The sequence below is a fragment of the Rhynchophorus ferrugineus genome, unplaced genomic scaffold (genome assembly GCF_030347505.1).
Source record: "Rhynchophorus ferrugineus isolate W39M unplaced genomic scaffold, kcgeb_rfMv2 rfM4, whole genome shotgun sequence".
Taxonomy (NCBI): Eukaryota; Metazoa; Arthropoda; class Insecta; order Coleoptera; family Curculionidae; genus Rhynchophorus; species Rhynchophorus ferrugineus.
The window spans coordinates 49969671-49987153 of NW_027472583.1; the positions used below are offsets into that span (position 1 = coordinate 49969671).

The window sequence follows — 17483 nt, forward strand, 5'->3', positions numbered from 1 at the left end:
GTTGATAATCGGTGACTTATTCAATACACGTATTTCATATATACGGTATTTTAAACATTGAAGTTTGCAAATTACTTACCAACAACATGCACAGATCCTTTTTATCGAAAAAGATGTACACGATTATTCAAACATTACACGTTATCATCACACATAGAGATAAAAGTTGTTTAGCAAATATATTAGTTAAAACGTAGATCAAAATGGATGCAGTACAATTAAAGGATTAATACCGACTAACATTCAAGATAATCACCAAATACTGCAGATATCTAGTGCTATCAGATTAAGGTTACCTAAAATACTAAATGAATAATATTCATCAACATATACAACGTTATTAACTTCATCCTCAGTCATGAAATATCACTAAGGTAATTATAAATTATAAGTGAATAAGATTAGAATAAATAATAAAAATACCAGTAGTCGCTTTCTTATATTATACTGTATTATTGTTAGAAAACCACCAAATAATTTTTACTGTGAAATATATAAATATTGTCTGACGTATTACTAACCGCGCATTTATAGTTTATTAGTAATCAACCCAGGCTGATTAACCACATATATACATACACGAACATTGCAAAATTAGGTAAATTTAATTCATGTATTTTGTCATTAATATATTGAGAGGGGTTACTTCAAAATATCGAGACTGGCACTGTAATAAAAAATAAAATCTATTTAATGTCCCTTTTCCTAAAGTACTACCCATCCATAGTATATTTTGATGTTATATACAAATTAACCCATTTTTTGCGTTGATTGGATAGGTCACAGCTCATATGTGGGAACATGTAATAATCAGAAGGATTAAGATCTGGAGAATACGGCAGGTGGGGTAGCACTTCCCATTTTAATTTGAAAACATTTATTCAACAAACATTCAGTATGTTTTCACCGATTTTGCACCAGGTGGTCGAGCGTTATAATGCTGATAAATAACGTTGCTCGTATTATAACCGTTTTTCACGCAGTGCTTGGTTAAAACGCATCAATTGTACCAGTCAATCCACGTTTATAACTTTTCCGCGTAATGCCTTAAAATCCTTGTCTTTAAATGTTTTGGCTGTCCAGAACTTTGGCTGTCTTCGGTGTCAAAATCACAAGTTTTAATACATCGAAACCGGTATTCACATGTTGAAATCGAGGGAGCATGATTGTCATAAGTTTCAACTCAGTGAAAAATGTTTTTGTTCATACATCGACGAAATGACAACTGCTGAAAAATGTGTATTTGGTTACAAATGTACCCGATGCAATTTAAAACGCAGTAGCAAGTAACATACAGAGAAAAAAATCAAAACACTCGTATTTTTAAAAACTATAAAAAAAGAATTGGCTTCAGATACTTTATTTTAATTTGTAAGAGTGATAAATAAATTAATGCTATTGAATTTTCAATATGAAGCGCAAACACGACCTTACGTATTTACATAAGTTCGGAGAAATCAAACGTAAATTTCCCGTGACCCATGACGCTGACATCTCTTGTATGTTTATATGACTAATCTATATACAGATATCATTCTTGAGCCTTACACTTTTAACAGGTGAAAGTCAAGGAGAACCAAAACCGGACTGGAGACTGTAAAATACAGCTTACTAACTCTTAATATGTCCATGTCAATTTTGCGTTACGGTTAAATGACACAAACCTATCACACATCATAATAGACTAAGAACGAAGTAGATCAAACTCGAAATTAAACAACTGAGCCGGTTAGTTTATGCAACCTAAGATCAAAAAGGTTGATTTACTAGAGGCATCGCTAAATCATCATATCTAGTAGTAATCGAATGCTACCAAGACAAACTTACATGATGAATTCTAAATGGGTCCACGAAGTTATTCAAGACTCGTAAACATAAAAGAAAATAAATAATAAATCACAACAACGTGAACGTTAGGTGTGTCGGCCGGCATGAAAAATATTGACATTTCGGAAGAAGAAAAAGAGAATACCGATATTTTCAAAATTGCTTTAAAATTAAGTACTAAAATACACTAAACCTTTCAAACTAAAGGATTTCAAAAATATCATTAATTAAATAAATAATTATTTACTAGTATAAAATTTAACAATTTTAAAAAATTTCGAAAAAAATCGGCTGATAAAGATATATCGGCCAAAATAGCGATATATCGAAATGTTTTCGATATCCCTAGTGAATGCTATACAACCACTAGCCAACGCCCAGAAAAGCATAAGACTGAACCAAACCACACGAATTTGTATAGTGTATTGTACTTCTACTGTTTTATATTGTTTAACCTAAATATTTAAATTTTCTACTTAGATATAAAGAAATCCGCAGCTTAAGCTCATGGAATTTTATGGAAATCTTAAGGCTGAAGGTAAAAAATGTTCGAATAAAACTGAAAATGTACATTTTTATAACGGGTCATATGATGCATTTTTGACAAGAACAAAATTTATAATCGCATTAATTTATTATTGTAGCGACCTTGAGGCATGTCGAATTTTATATAGTGGAATAACGGTCTATAAAATACCCAGAAATATAATCCCAGGCGTTGAACACGGACGGGGCGCTAGCAGCGCCTACTAGAACACAATAACGAATAGCTGCCAACTCCGAGACGTTGATTTGGGATGTTATTGAAGGATATTTCCATTCATTCAGTACTCGACCATCGTTTGGTTTAGACTGCCCAAGCCTCGTCTCCAGGTAATACCGCTGTCATCCGTTTTATCTATTTTGTATTTTCCACATTTTTATATTACTTCAATAAATAACGGTCACATAATGTAAACACCACTGTTTCATTTCGTTTTACCTCCATTCACAAAGCCATCTAATTTACCCTAAATTATATTTAATACATTATCGAGCGTACTCAAGATAAGAATGGCGGCGACGCCAATCGCCAGACGAAATATGTCGCAATTTTGCGAAAATCAAGACCTGCTGCTCTATACAAGATGTACCGGAAAGTCACTACAGATTTTCCTAATAGATGTCGCTAGGCTTATAAGTATTAGCTGTTATTCTAATACCATCAAGCTTCAAAGCTACATTTGTTATATTTTGCGAAAGTAAGTAACATAATCATAGTTTGGTTCATAGTGATTTAATAAAAAGAAAAAAAACCGATAAAAGTCATCGTTTGCTGTTAGAAAGTTTACAAGTGTTGATTTCGATGTGCAATAAAAAGAACGTTCTGGTAGACCGAAAAAGTTTGATTCTGATTAAACGTTGGGCATTTATTTGTTTAAATATTAAAGCGTTTGATATGGCTTTTTAAACGGTTATATTTTGACGTTCCTTTTTACTTAAAAAGAAGGCCATTTACTTTAACATTTTAGAATTTTAATAGGATTCAGTTTCAGTTGTTACAAATAAGATAAATTAATTAAATGACTTAAATTTTGTAGTGTAAGTAAATTAATATATCAAGTTTGCAATAAGACATACTTAGTTGAAAGAGAAAGAAACAGATATATGCATTTCACTACGAGCTCGCTGCAACTAAAGCCGATGACAAAAAGGATCTTCCTGTGCCTTCTCTGTGTCCTCAACTTAATGATTTTAGTATCCATACATACTACTGAATTTCGGCAGCATCTTTGTCTGATCCATAAGACAAATGTTGAACAATCTAATCTTTATTTTAAGAATTTGTAAGGCTTTGAAAGTCCGAAGGCACAGGACGATAAAGAAAAAAATATTGCTTAAAGAATTTTTCAGTATACACATATATGTTAAGAATGCTCAATATTGAGGCAAGTACAAGTAGCCAATATGAATCTCAGAATCTGTCTCATCATTGAATTTTGACAAGGTAATAGAGAATTATATAATTAAGTAATATCAATTAATCGTCCAGTTTATAGGCATTGCAGAAGTGCAGAAGCATACCATTAATCCTGAAAGGGTAGTTATTTGGGGAAGTATTGTACTTGCTACAGCTGTATGATTGGTTGATAAAGAAGAGTGATCTGCCAAAATATCAAAGAAAAGAAAAGCAGATCTAATAAGAAATAAAAGAAAATACTTGAAAGGTACTAAAAAATATACTAAAAATAAAACACAAAATATTAACATCATTGAGGTGCTTGAGTCTTGATTTCATTAAATATGGTGGGGGTGTATTAGTGAATAAGCCCTTTTTCGATTAAAGTTGCCTTTATTTGGAAAAATGTTCTATTGCAACTTTTATTGTATTGTAATTAATTAGTAAATAAGTAGGAAGTGTTAGTAAATTTAATTTATATATAATAAATTTGTATTATCCAAATATGTGGTAGTCTAATAAATATTTATGGCATAGTTAAGGTTCGTTGTTTTATATCCTTTAATTTATAATTAAAAATTTAATATTATGCTGTATTTTTCTTTTTACCTCCTATAAAACGTTTGAACATTACCATTTAATTTAAAAAATACAGAGGATATTTTACGTCTTGAAGACTAATACTATGCCGATATCAGAAGTTTGGTTATAATTAAGACACAGAGCCACCCACGATTTTCCAAGGCAACACTGAGAATATTCAAACATTTCTAACTGTGGGGACGCACGCGTCTGCGCAGTCTATTCAAGCTACCGGACCACGATGATTTTAATGGATCCTAATTCTGTTGCATGTTGGCAACACTGGTTCCGTATAAATAATACAACGCTTATGTATTTCTCAGTTTAAGTGCCAACTCTTGCAGATTATATTTCAATACATTACACGCTTTGTTATGTGATCGTTAAAACAAGCTATCGGTGAAGAGAGCAAACCGTTGGAGCTTGTTTAAACATTGCACAAGCGACAGTATCCACGGTATGACTTCATGACAATATACACAAAACATAATAAAACATTGTTGGCGAAGAGGAGAGAGAGGAGTAATCACGGCAAAAGTGATAGCAGAACTCACTCACTGGAGTAATACTAACAGGCCAATTGAAAAGTCCCCGGCCTACTATAGTAAAATCGCTAAAACGTTAAAGTTCCTTCTACTACTATTTTATTTTTATTTTATTGCTGCCAAAAGCCGACATGATTCAGTCTTGACTTGAAGCGCATTTTAAACTGAATGTCATCAAGCATCTTGCCTGCCCAACACATTTGACATACCTTAACATAATTGTACCGTTATGGGAAGTTTTAGAACAAAGAGTAAAGAGTAGATTTCTATTTCCAACATCATTGAAGCACTTAGCGGATGTTTTGGAACAAGAATGGGACAACATTCCACGGGAAACTATTCACTACAAAGCTATTCCGCGAATTATTACAGCTGCCTTAAAAGTAAATAGTGACTCAACATATTGTTAATTCATATTATTTTGTTTATCCCCTGTAATTGGCCAGTATTTCCGGTATTTTAAAGAAGTAAAAAATGCAACTTATTCGTATGTTTTTCGTTTTTTCAACAAGGAATTCATAGGCATCAGAAAGATAAAATAAGTTGATAGCCAACGACAAACACCGGCGGGAACAAAGACGTACATCTACTCACGTACCTAACAAACAATGCAAAAATATATTTACCTCATTTGTCGTATAAACACTCCATTATTCAACCAAGGCTTTAAACAGATTATAATCCTGTTTGACATAGAACGAAAATAATTCATCAAACCCGCCGTGTCCACTGTACCCTAGCACTTAGAGGAAGAGGAGACAAACGAACAACCTTGAAAAAATTGCACCAAATTAACGACCTCAATAACGCGCGGTTCCCAATTGGACTTCCGCTTCCAGACGCGTCAACACGGATCACTCGAACAATTACAACACCGCATGAACAAAATGCCGGTTCACAATCAGCTGCATTAATTTAACGGGAGCTTAGTTTAACGAACGATCGAACCGCCGTCCGACAATAATAAAAAAACTGAGATGATCCGCACTAATACTGAGGTATATTTGCTTTACTTTATCTTGAGTGACGTCGAGCGACCCTATCGCACCGGAATAAACAAACTAAGTGGTTTGGTAGCGTCATGCTTCCTCTTAGCATCACCCCTGATAATCCTTACAATGGAATCCTTACACCGAATTGTTACTTACGCAACGGGCACTATGAAAAAAAACTACTTACCTTACCCGGAACAAAAATTATTTCTACGAAAAAAGGAAGTAAGGAAAGAAAAATTGAAGTTTGAAATAAAGTTATTTCAAATGAGCACTAACAGGTCAATTGAAAAGACCCCAGACTGGCACATAGATGGCGCTATTAGAATTAAATCCATATGTTTTTTAGTTAGCCCTAACCCTCAAAAGATGCGTGTATAAATTTGACAGCTGTCGGATCATTAGTTTGTGAATTATGGCATCTTGAGTGAAGCAACTTTTGTTATTGTGAAAAAAATTGATAAAAAGGAATTTCGCGTGTTGATAAAATATTGCTTTTTGAAGGGAAAAAATAGAGTTGAAGCAAAAACTTGGGCCGGTTTCCGGACACTGCCCCAGAAAAATCAACCAACAAGGATTGGTATGCTAAGTTTAGACGTGGTAAATTGAAATTGAATGCAATAGCATGCACTCTAAAGATATCAACTGAACATGTACATCATATCATTCACGAATATTTGGGTACGAGAAAGCTATGTGCAAAGTGGGTGCCACGCAAAAGTGAGCTCACTTTTGACCAAAAACAACGACAAGTTGATGATTCGGAGCAGTGTTTGAATATGATCAAGCATAATAAACCCGAGTTTTTGCGTCGATATGTGACAGTGGATGAAACATGGCTCCATTATTTTACTCCGAAGTCCAATCGACAGTTGGAGTTTCATCCGAGTGGACTGCACACGATGAACCCGCTCCAAAGCGTGGGAAAACGCAACAGTCGGCTGGCAAGATGATGGTGCCTGTATTTTGCTATGCGCATCGAATAATTTTCATTGACAACCTTAAAAAAGGAAGGATCATCAACAGCGACTTCGAATTGGCCTTCGAATTGGTTCCTCATCCAGCGTATTCTCCAGATCTGGCCCCCAGCGACTATTTCCTGCTCTCAGATCTCAAAAAAATGCTCGCTGGGAAGAAATTTTGGTCGAATGAAGAGGTGATCGTCGAAACTGAGGCATGTTTTGAAGCAAAGGTCAAATCGTACTATAAAAATGGTATTCAAAAGTTGGAGGGTCGCTATAACAGGTGTGTTACCTTTGAACGGAATTATCTTGAAAAAAAATATTGCCAGAAAACTGTTTGACTATGGTAGGCCGAGGACTTTTCAATTGACCTGTTATACATCGATAAAAACTCCAAATAAATTTTGTATTTTCGTTCCAAGACAGAAAAAAGTTGGAGAAATGTTTTTAAATATTGCAAGGCACGAACTAGTCGGTATAGCTTGAACATCGGTAATTTATTGATGTGAAGACCATTCTATTGCAGGTATTTACTACTTTAACTATCTTAAATTGATAGGGTCTTCTAAACGTAATATGGCTGTAAGTAATATTATCAATATTAACACAACATAATATAATGGATTTGTTAATAAATCATTATCTTTATATTATTAGGCTCAAAATATAAATAGCAACAGTATGGATATTTATAATTACTCCATACAAGGTACCGTACCTTAAGTCACAACGTCTATTACAAATGAAACGAAATTAATTCACAATCACAGTAATATATTCTTATCTGTTTTGGTAATAACGAAAGCGTGTAGAACACAAGCAATATCCACAGTATCGATCCACTAAATGGCAGTTCCTGCTAGGACATAAAATAATGTGTTGTTGATAAAACCGACAGAGGCATAATAAAAAAAAACAAATAACGCGTTCCTTGCAGCAATCTAAACTCGATAGCAGCTTGTAGTATCGATAGACAATCGATGATTGTTGACACGCAAGCGTATATAGAAACCTTTTCATTGCTGTGTCAGATAATTATATTTACAAGAAGCCTAACGATGTGACTAGGGAATTGATTTTAAAACCAAAACAATATCAAATTTCCGTTCACTCTCGTTGTTTACACTGTAGTTTCAATTTAACAAGGGCTTAGATAAAATATTTTTTGTTTTATTACAGTACATTAACACATTGAATGCCACAATTTTAATAAATTTGGGATAAAATAACTAATTCTAATACATAGTTATCATAAAAAATGTGTTTTATTTAATATTATTTTAATTTTTTGAATTTTAACTAATTTTTATAATTATATTTTTTTGTTCGTTTTTTATTACATCTTCCCTTCATGTAAGCCAGTATTAATTTTTGTCGTTTTTCCAGAAGCCACCTACCGATATCAGTACTGAGATATTTCGAGTTTAGTCGTAGGTGCACAAATGGCAAATAAACACAGGGCGAGATAACTTGTAGTTGGCAGTCAACGTGTTAGATATTTTATGACTTTTTTGACTGGTAGATATAACACGTGGGGGGGGGGGGGCCTTTCAATTATTTTACAAGATGTGGCCGAACAAATGTGGCATTCTGTTACTATAAAATATATATACAGGGATGGACAAAATAATATCAACACAATATTTACTAATAACTGGCCATTACTGGGGCCACTGTTTCCTCTGAAAACAGCTCCAACTCCTCGTGGAATAGATCCGTAGAGTCTCTAAATGGTCCAGTGATCGGACAATTGTCTCAATAATCCTGAAAATGAAAATCTACTACTCACTCCCTAATCCAAAACTCTCCATAACGGTTAAATATGTTGAAGTTTGGCAATTGTGCTGACCAGGGAAGATGTTTGATGATATTTTGACGCTCCTCAACCCAAAACTGAATCATTTGGCTTTGGCTGTGTGTATTATGATCTTAATCTCATCTCGGAATATGGCAGTATTCTGTTCAATATGTTATTCATAACTCAATCACTGTGGATGTCGAGATATTCATTTGCAATAATCCGACCAGTGATGTAAATGAGAAAGTCTCTCGCATGCTTGACTGTAGCTTAGCGACCTTGAGATATATCGAATTTTACATCGTGGAATAACCGTCTACAAAATGCCCAGGAAATATAATCCGCAGGAGCGGGGTGCTAGCAGCGCCAACTAATACACGATATCGAATATCTGGCAACTCCGAGACGTTTATCTGGGAGATTATTGAAGGGTACTTTCATTCACTCAGTGTCTGACTATCGTTCAGTTCGGACGTGCCACCATCAACTGCCCAAGCCTAGTCATCAGGTATGCCCAGTTCCGATCCCCTTTTATCAATTGTTATTTCTACATTTTTAAATCGTCAATAAATAACGGTCACACCATGTTTCAATGCGTTTTACCTCCATTCACCGAGCCACATAAACAATCCTAAATTAGGAGGCAGACAGTCCGGATCGTAGGGTTCTTTTGGGGTTCCCTATACATAAACCCGGTCGCTTAAGGGAAATAATGTAAGCGATGATTAATCTTGATTCCTACCACATTCTTCCAATCATCAAGTGCCTTCGATAACAAATTCGTCATCCTCTGGACATAACTCCCAAGAACTTACAAGAACAGTACAGCAAGAACAGTCTCACTTTACAGTAACTTAACAACTATGTATTTATCTAGAAAGATCCTTATTTAGCCTCTAAAAGCCTCATTTGCCTGAACTTTTGCGCGAACTCTAACTGTAGCTCGTTGAGATTTACGATAGCAATAGATCTGACAGCTGTTAATGCTTTAGTCATTTCCGCATTAATTATCAAGCCATCTGCAATACTACATACAATACAACATACACTACCCTTCTAAAATTTGGAAACGATAAGCTAATTTAAAAAAAACGAAGAAAGTGTAGGGTAAAATGATGTGGCTCGGTGAATGGAGGTAAATCGAAATGAAACAGTGGTGTTTACATGATGTGACCGTTATTTATTGGCAAAATAAAAAATGTGAAAATACAAATAAATAAAACGAATGGCAGCGGAGTTACCTGAAGACGAGGCTTGGGCAGTCGATGGTGGCACGTCTAAACCAAACGAGGGTTGAGCACTGAATCACCGAAATACCCTTCAATAATATCCCAGATAAACGTCTCGGGGTTGCCGCCAGCTATTCGGTGTCGGGTTCCAATTGGCACCCCGCCCGTGTTCAACATCTGGGATTATATTTCTGGGTATTTTGTAGACCGTTATTCTACGATGTAAAATTCGACATGCCTCAATTCGCTACAAAAGAAAACGATTGTTTACACCGAAATCTTAATCAAACTGTAGCGACCTTGAGGCATGTCGAATTTTACATCGTGGAATAACGGTCTACAAAATACCCAGAAATATAATCCCAGGTGTTGAACACGGGCGGGGTGCCAGCAGCGCCAACTAGAACCCGATAACGAATAGCTGGCAACCCCGAGACGTTTATCTGGGACGTTATTGAAGGGTATTTCCCATCATTCAGTAACCGACCTTCGTTTGGTTTGGACGTGTCACCATCGACTGTCCAAGCCTCGTCGCCAGGTAACACCGCTGCCATCCGTTTAATCATTTGTACTTTTATATTACTTCAATAAATAACGGTCACATAATGTAAACACCACCCTTTCATTTCGTTTTACCTCCATTAATCGAGCCACATCATTTACCCTAAAGGAGGAACGCTCGAAAAAGGTACTTTGAAAGAAAGATCTTTCTATCCAAAAATTCGATATTTGAACAAACATCGTGCATAGACATAATTCAAAACTAAATAAACAAATAATAAAAAAAGAATGTTAAACTAAAAAAAGGACTTAACAAAGAAGAAATGTTTTTTTTTCACTTTATTTCACAATAGCAAATTATGAATCCTTTGTAGATGTATGATATCCAACTCAATAACATTATAACGCATCAAGACATTAAATGTCAAACTTATACGAATATTCCAGTTATATCTAGCAAGATTAATTAACAGTAATTGCAATCTAAAAGTGGGTTAAGTAAGACCACTAAAAAAACTAAAGTTAAGGGAAACCAAACTAAAACTTTGAAAACTAAACTTAATATATTTAAAAAAATTAAGATTGAAACACAGAACTTCCTTTTAAAATCAATTCTAGTAATGATTTAATGTTTTTATTATATTTTTTATTATAAATTAATATTTTTTATACAAACATCCATGAGACCCTAAATTATTGTATATACAAATAAGTCTACTTGTTTCTTTAATAGTACCAGTACTATTACTTCTTTTCCTAAACAACGGTTATTTATTTGTAGTCCCAATCATATTCAAAACCATGTTAGAACTTATCAATACTATCACTTACAGAGCTCATAAAAAATGATAAAAGAAACAAATATTTACTAATGCAACGTGTAAAGATATACCTCGTAATTTGATAAAATTATTGACGAATTAAATAAGAAGTCTCAACATCAAAACAATCTTCGAAAACCCATTATCTTCTGCTTATCACAAGCAATGATAACTAGAGATTTCAGTATACTACCTGAACATTCAGATTCCACAAAAATGTGCATACTGTAAAAATAATCTTAAATAATGGAAAGAAAATCCATTACACTGCTCTTCACTCAATAAGTCAAAGTCTTATTAAGAGTTTGTTTATTCCGTAATGTTTTTAATGACATTTACATTATATATTGTTAAACCTATTTCTAGAAGAGATCTTAGCATAATTCTGCAGAAGATGCTATCGATTTATGCGTTCTGCTGTTTTTGTTCCGGATAGTAACTTTGATATCTTCTTCCAACTCATAGTGTTGGTATTGAGTAGAAACTATCTGAATGTAGAACTAGACGAATAGCACAGTGAAGATTTAGATATATCATTATTGCTTTGCTTTATTACCAATCCCGTTTGTAGATCCTTCTTAAAAAATGCACCTCAAAATTCACTGAAGATTCTTTTATCCATTAGCCATCAGCTCGTAACATGCTCAACATGACTTGCAACATATATGTGACGCCTAGGACTTATCCTGGTCGTCTTACGTAAATTCGTATCAAAATACTAAACTAATTCTATAATAAAATCTCTAAATTCTATAACAAATATCTGCTAAAATTCTACTAGAACTAATTCTATACAAAGAAGGCATCAAATTGAGCACTAGGAAAATTTAATTTCACCTCAAAATTATGCATATATATGTAATATCTCTTTACAATATTGAATATTCTAAACAATATATATTGCACCAATTACACCAAAAAATACTATAAAAATCGCCGTTCAAACAACAGTATCACCAGTTATAAACAGTATTTAATAGTTTACATATATCTGAATATAGGAAAACAAATTTGCAATAATCTGAAAATGTAGAATATAGGATATATAAAACGTCACATGTATCTCTGGGTAAAAAAGAAAATAATTCAAACTAAAATACAAAAAATGTATTGGCTATTTAAAACAAGATCTAAATTATTCGTACATAATAAGTTTCTGCTACACAAGCAGATACTAAAATCTATACAGACCTCCGAAACTCATATAGCGACCGCTACAACCCTTTAGGCCACCACTATTACATCTACATTACATTCGAAAATTGACAATGCTGATGGTTTGGTACCATACGGTTCCCGGTTATAATAGATCATCGCGACGACGCCTCTCTCTCTCTCTTTCTCTACCCTTTGTAACAGTACCACTTCCCTAATTCCTTTACCCAACCTAATACCCTGTCCATTCTCCCGTTGACCAAATGTATTATTTAAGATCGAAATCAACAAGATTTTATTCTAACCAGTATTTTCTGTTCTCGTGCGAATTCCTTCCATAAAAATATTAGTGAGTGCCGATAGAGTGAACGGTCGCGTCGACAGCCACACATTCCGACCGACAAGGCAAACATTCCTACAATTGGTGACCCCGACTTAATCGCAGTGGCTAACTGGTTTATCTCTTAACATAGCCCCTCGACAGGTGCTCGATACGTTCATGGAAGGATAGCGTGAGGAACCCATCAACATCACATAGTCGACGTTGTCCCACGAGAGTAACGCGATGGACGAAGACCGAAGAAGCCCATCATATATAACATCAACGCATGAACACCCTTGCATCACGAAACGGGACACGTAAGGCTCCACACTTATAGGTACCATAAAACAAATCGGAACGCCTCAAGACGAACGACGTCCTCCTTCGGTCTGATCCCATAAAACTCCTGATTAAGGTTGGATCTCCATCTCATAAGTAGTCTCTGGGCGATTTGATTGCGTGATTTCGGGTGTGCTCAGAAACCTGCACCACATGGTACGTTCCACGGCAGCTCCACTAGGAGGGGAGTGATGTAGCGACCGCTACAACCCTTTAGGCCACCACTACTACATATACATTAAATTCAAAGGTTGACAATGCTGATGGATTGGTACCATACGGTTCCCGGCGATAAAAAACCATCATGACGACGCCTCTCTCTCTCTCTCTTTCTCTACCCCTTGTAACTTCCGTAGCGCTTCCGTACTTCCTTTACCTAACCTAATATCTTAATATTCTCCCGTTGATCACATGTATTATAAGATCGAAATAAGCAAGTTTTTATTCAACCAGTGTTTTCTGTTTCCGTACTAATTCTTTCCACAAAATAGTAGTGAGTGTTCCGATAAACGACCGCGTCGACATCCACATATTCCGACCGACAAGACGAACATTTAGACTCAGTTATGGCAATGTTCTGCAAGAAATAATATCAACATAATACAAGTATTTCAAAATCTAAAAAGTGCGAAAACGTATTGTAGATGCACCCGGACACTACAGGAAGAGTTACTTATACCGAAACCCAAGTTCCAACTATCATAGAGGAAATTATGTGATTTGCAACAATATATAAGGAAAGACTCCACTCCCACATAAACACTGAAAAGCTGCAACTATTGAATGACACTTGTTTATGTAGTCGAATGCACTAAACTGTAAAAACACTGAAAAGTTCTACTAACCTTTATTTCATTTTATTAGAGACTAAGTAAGCACCAAGGGGTACTTAGTTTTAATAATAAGTAATATTATATCAATAATTATTTTAAAAAACTAGTATCTTTAAAACTAGAGCTATTCAGTACTTTTTATAATGATTTTACATCAGAATAAGTCTCAAACATTTTCACTGTTTTTTATATAGTTTTTTTTTTAGTAAAGAACAAGTAATAATACGTTCGAGCTTGCTTTTGTAGTTAACAAAAATCACTTTAGATTTTGCAAAACAACTACAATATTTTGGTTCGGCCAATTTAATATTAATATTAAAAATTTGAAAGAGCAACATGTTAACACTTTATAGCTTGTTCTGACAAAAAACACATAAGGCGACATCTTTTCAACAATTCCTCAAAAACTTGTGCTCGAACTCCATTATTGGTCATTATTAGGTAATTAAAAATTATTGATATGATAAAAAATTATTATGCAATGGGCAATGATTAGACCATGATTAATTTAACAGAACGAAAAGAAACAAAAGAAACTCCAACCGAAAAGAGCCGGCTTAGTAACGTATAGTTCACGTTGTAAAATACATACAGAAATTTACATATGACCAAATCATTGATAACTTAAAGAATTAGTTCACCAAAAATGTTTGTTTGTTTCCACATGTTTCTTTAGAAGAAAATCGCAAAGATTGACTGAAAATGCCAAACCTAAATTGGTTCACCATCGAGGTTTCTTTGTTCTCCAGACAAAATTCACCATCTGTCATTCTTCAACTAGGCACCAGACCGGCAATACAGTAGCATAATTAACATATGGAACGCTTTTGAACTATCAGTCTCAACGTCCTCAGTGAGACTAAAATGTATTGTTTTCGCAAATAGATCGAATAAAAACCAATTAGAAATTGTAGCCTTTACGGAATCACAAAATTCACAAGGCAATTGATTTGATCACTGTGAAAATGTATTCATTTTTTACATAACATAACGTTAGAGCAGCAATTAATTATAAAGCCTATTTGAAGTTATGGAATGCAGATATAGGGTTGCACTAAGACATGGGGCAACACTACAACATGGGAAAACACGAGGAAACTCTACGATGAGCTCGAAATTAAATCCATTTACGAAATTATCCAAGATTTCGCATTAAAACTACTAAAGTTAACTAAGGAACCAATGTTACTAAATCACAGCAAAGTGGAAGTAATACAGCTACTGGACAACACGCAGGAAGTCAGAAGATTGAAACGACCCAAACTACGTATAAATATTGATATATTTATCCCGTGCTGGTCTTGCTTGCGTGTTGAAGTGAGTACAGCAAAAAATAAATTAGTAAATTGAGTACTAAACATACCTAATATAAGAACAAATTAAAATTTATAAATCTACAGTATTCAAATATAATATCTGAGCAATAATATTAAAAAATGTTAAAGCCTTTGAAAATATATTTTTGAAGATTAATAAAATCTTACATTGAACTATGATTAAATGTGATGCACCAAGAAGCAAGTACTTGTCATGGAGCTGTGTTAAACAAACGAAACTATTCGCCTCCAAGATAAATTGTAACATGACAGAGAATGATCTACAAACTACTAGCAAAATCGCAAGAAACTAACAAGTTAAGAAAAGTCTTAGTTAAAGTCTTGGAATGGGCAAATTCGAGAAAAGCATCTATGTTTGAAGTCAAAAAAGGGTTGATTTACTAATAGCATAAGAATTTCTAAGCAGCAGCCAAAGAACACAATTGTTCTATGAGTTTTCGCTTATTTGCCACACCATTACAAAATAATCACTAACTGGTATCAAGCTGAAAGTAACACTGAGAGAGACTTTTCAATAATGAACGTGGAGAGGTCAAAGAACACAGCTGAGTGTTGCAGTTTTAAAATATTCTGGTAATCCAGCTTCATACCTACTAGAAAAATAGACCCGTTATTTTGAAATTAACTTTCTCTGCCGACAAATGTAAAATAATTGCCTAGATATTAGATGCCATTGCATATTACAAAATTTAGTAACATATAAACGAGTATTTTTCTACGTAATTCCTTAGATGTCTCACTCTGATGTGAAATATAAATAATGATCACCTTGTAAATGTCCTTAAAACCGACAGGTTATGGCTAAGTTTCTAAAAAGGTGGAAAACAATAGTAGAAAGTAATGGGAAATGTTTTGAGTGCACTTTTAACAATTTTTGTCACAAAATTTAAGCAAAATATAAAAATAAAAACATGGTAGGAATCGCTTCCTGGAAAAATTCCATGTCCACGAGAACAAAAAACGCAGCAGACTCGGTGTTCTTATTATTTTACTGTCGGCCACTGACCAAGGCCCACTTCAATCCATAACCCACCACACAACACAGCACAACAGCAACTTACGTTTCCAGGTATTGAAAGATCCTGTAAACCGGTTTGCGATACATGGGCACTTTCTGGATCTGGAGCTTCGATGGTTCGGACCGGAAATCGTGGGACGAAGGCGCCAGAAATGCCAAAACATGCGATTCGTCGCCGGAATCTTTTCGATCATGTTTTGTCCGGGTGGCGTGCTTTTAACACGACCCGTTCGCGATGAACGATCTGGGAACGGTCGCCATGATCATACGGACTCGAACACACAAACGATTTCAAGTCGATTCCGTGCGGAAAGCGTCGCCCGCTGCAAAACGGACGGATCAAAACCTTCGGAGGAACGGTGCGCGTGCGTACACCATCATTGCACCCTAATCGTTACACGTTACCACCCTTAAAACGTAAAGGGGTTGTTTTTTATCGTTATCCCTTGTCTAGTTCGAGGTCTCGCCAAATTACACCCATATGGTACTGAGCAATATTAACCATAGGAAATATAATTGATAAAAAAATGTTCTTGCTGACACTAACAATACCTAATACTAAACTAACTTAATATTGAACTAAAATACAGATGTGACTTGCTATCATCACTGGTTCAGCATCATTTATAACATATGTTTAACATCAAATAGTAGTATACAATTATTCATAACATTTTGAATATTAAAACCGCAAAAAATATTTAACATATAAACAAATTCAATATCAATATTATGAATGAATAGATTTTAAATATAGGTATCATATTATCTATTAATATTTAAACATAAACATTTATTAATTAATTGACAATACATTAAATACTATAGAAACAAATATATCATTATGTCCTATGATAAAATAAGTTCAGTGCTATTTATAAAATTAATTAAAATGCCTATTTTTCTTTATCTAATTTAGTACCAAATATTTATTGAACCAATAACATATTTTAATAACAGTAGATAAATATTATTTAATATCCTATTCATTTAATATCATTTGCTGAAGCTCATGTTATGTTAGTAAATCAATATCTCAATCAATAAATCCTTCGACAGACCTTACTGGATATTTTACCTAATAGTATGTTAATTGTTAAGCTACCAAACAATATAAACATACAAGCAGTATCAAATTTTACTTCGCCTTCAGATAATAGGTAAAAATATACCGGTAATTAAAAAGTAAACATATTTAAGACTAAAGAGATTATTATATGTGAAAAGGTTTTAATATGCATTTTGATAAAACATATATTAATACACCACACACACAAACACAC

General features: G+C 34.2%; 1 protein-coding gene across 5 annotated transcripts in view; it reads right to left on the minus strand.

Annotated features, from left to right (window-relative positions):
• The window catches only part of Fak (protein tyrosine kinase 2 Fak), a 97103-nt gene that overhangs the window by 78572 nt on the left and 1048 nt on the right, over positions 1-17483 (minus strand). The window contains exon 1 of one of the 5 annotated variants that reach the window (XM_076404196.1): positions 16244-16399. The exons of 3 other annotated variants lie outside the window; for them this stretch is intronic. In XM_076404196.1, the coding sequence (XP_076260311.1) occupies positions 16244-16287 (44 nt within the window). In that variant the 5' untranslated portion in view covers positions 16288-16399. Of the gene's footprint in view, positions 1-5519; positions 5759-16243; positions 16400-17483 lie in introns of those variants that run through there. One more of the 5 variants, XM_076404195.1, reaches the window with a different exon arrangement.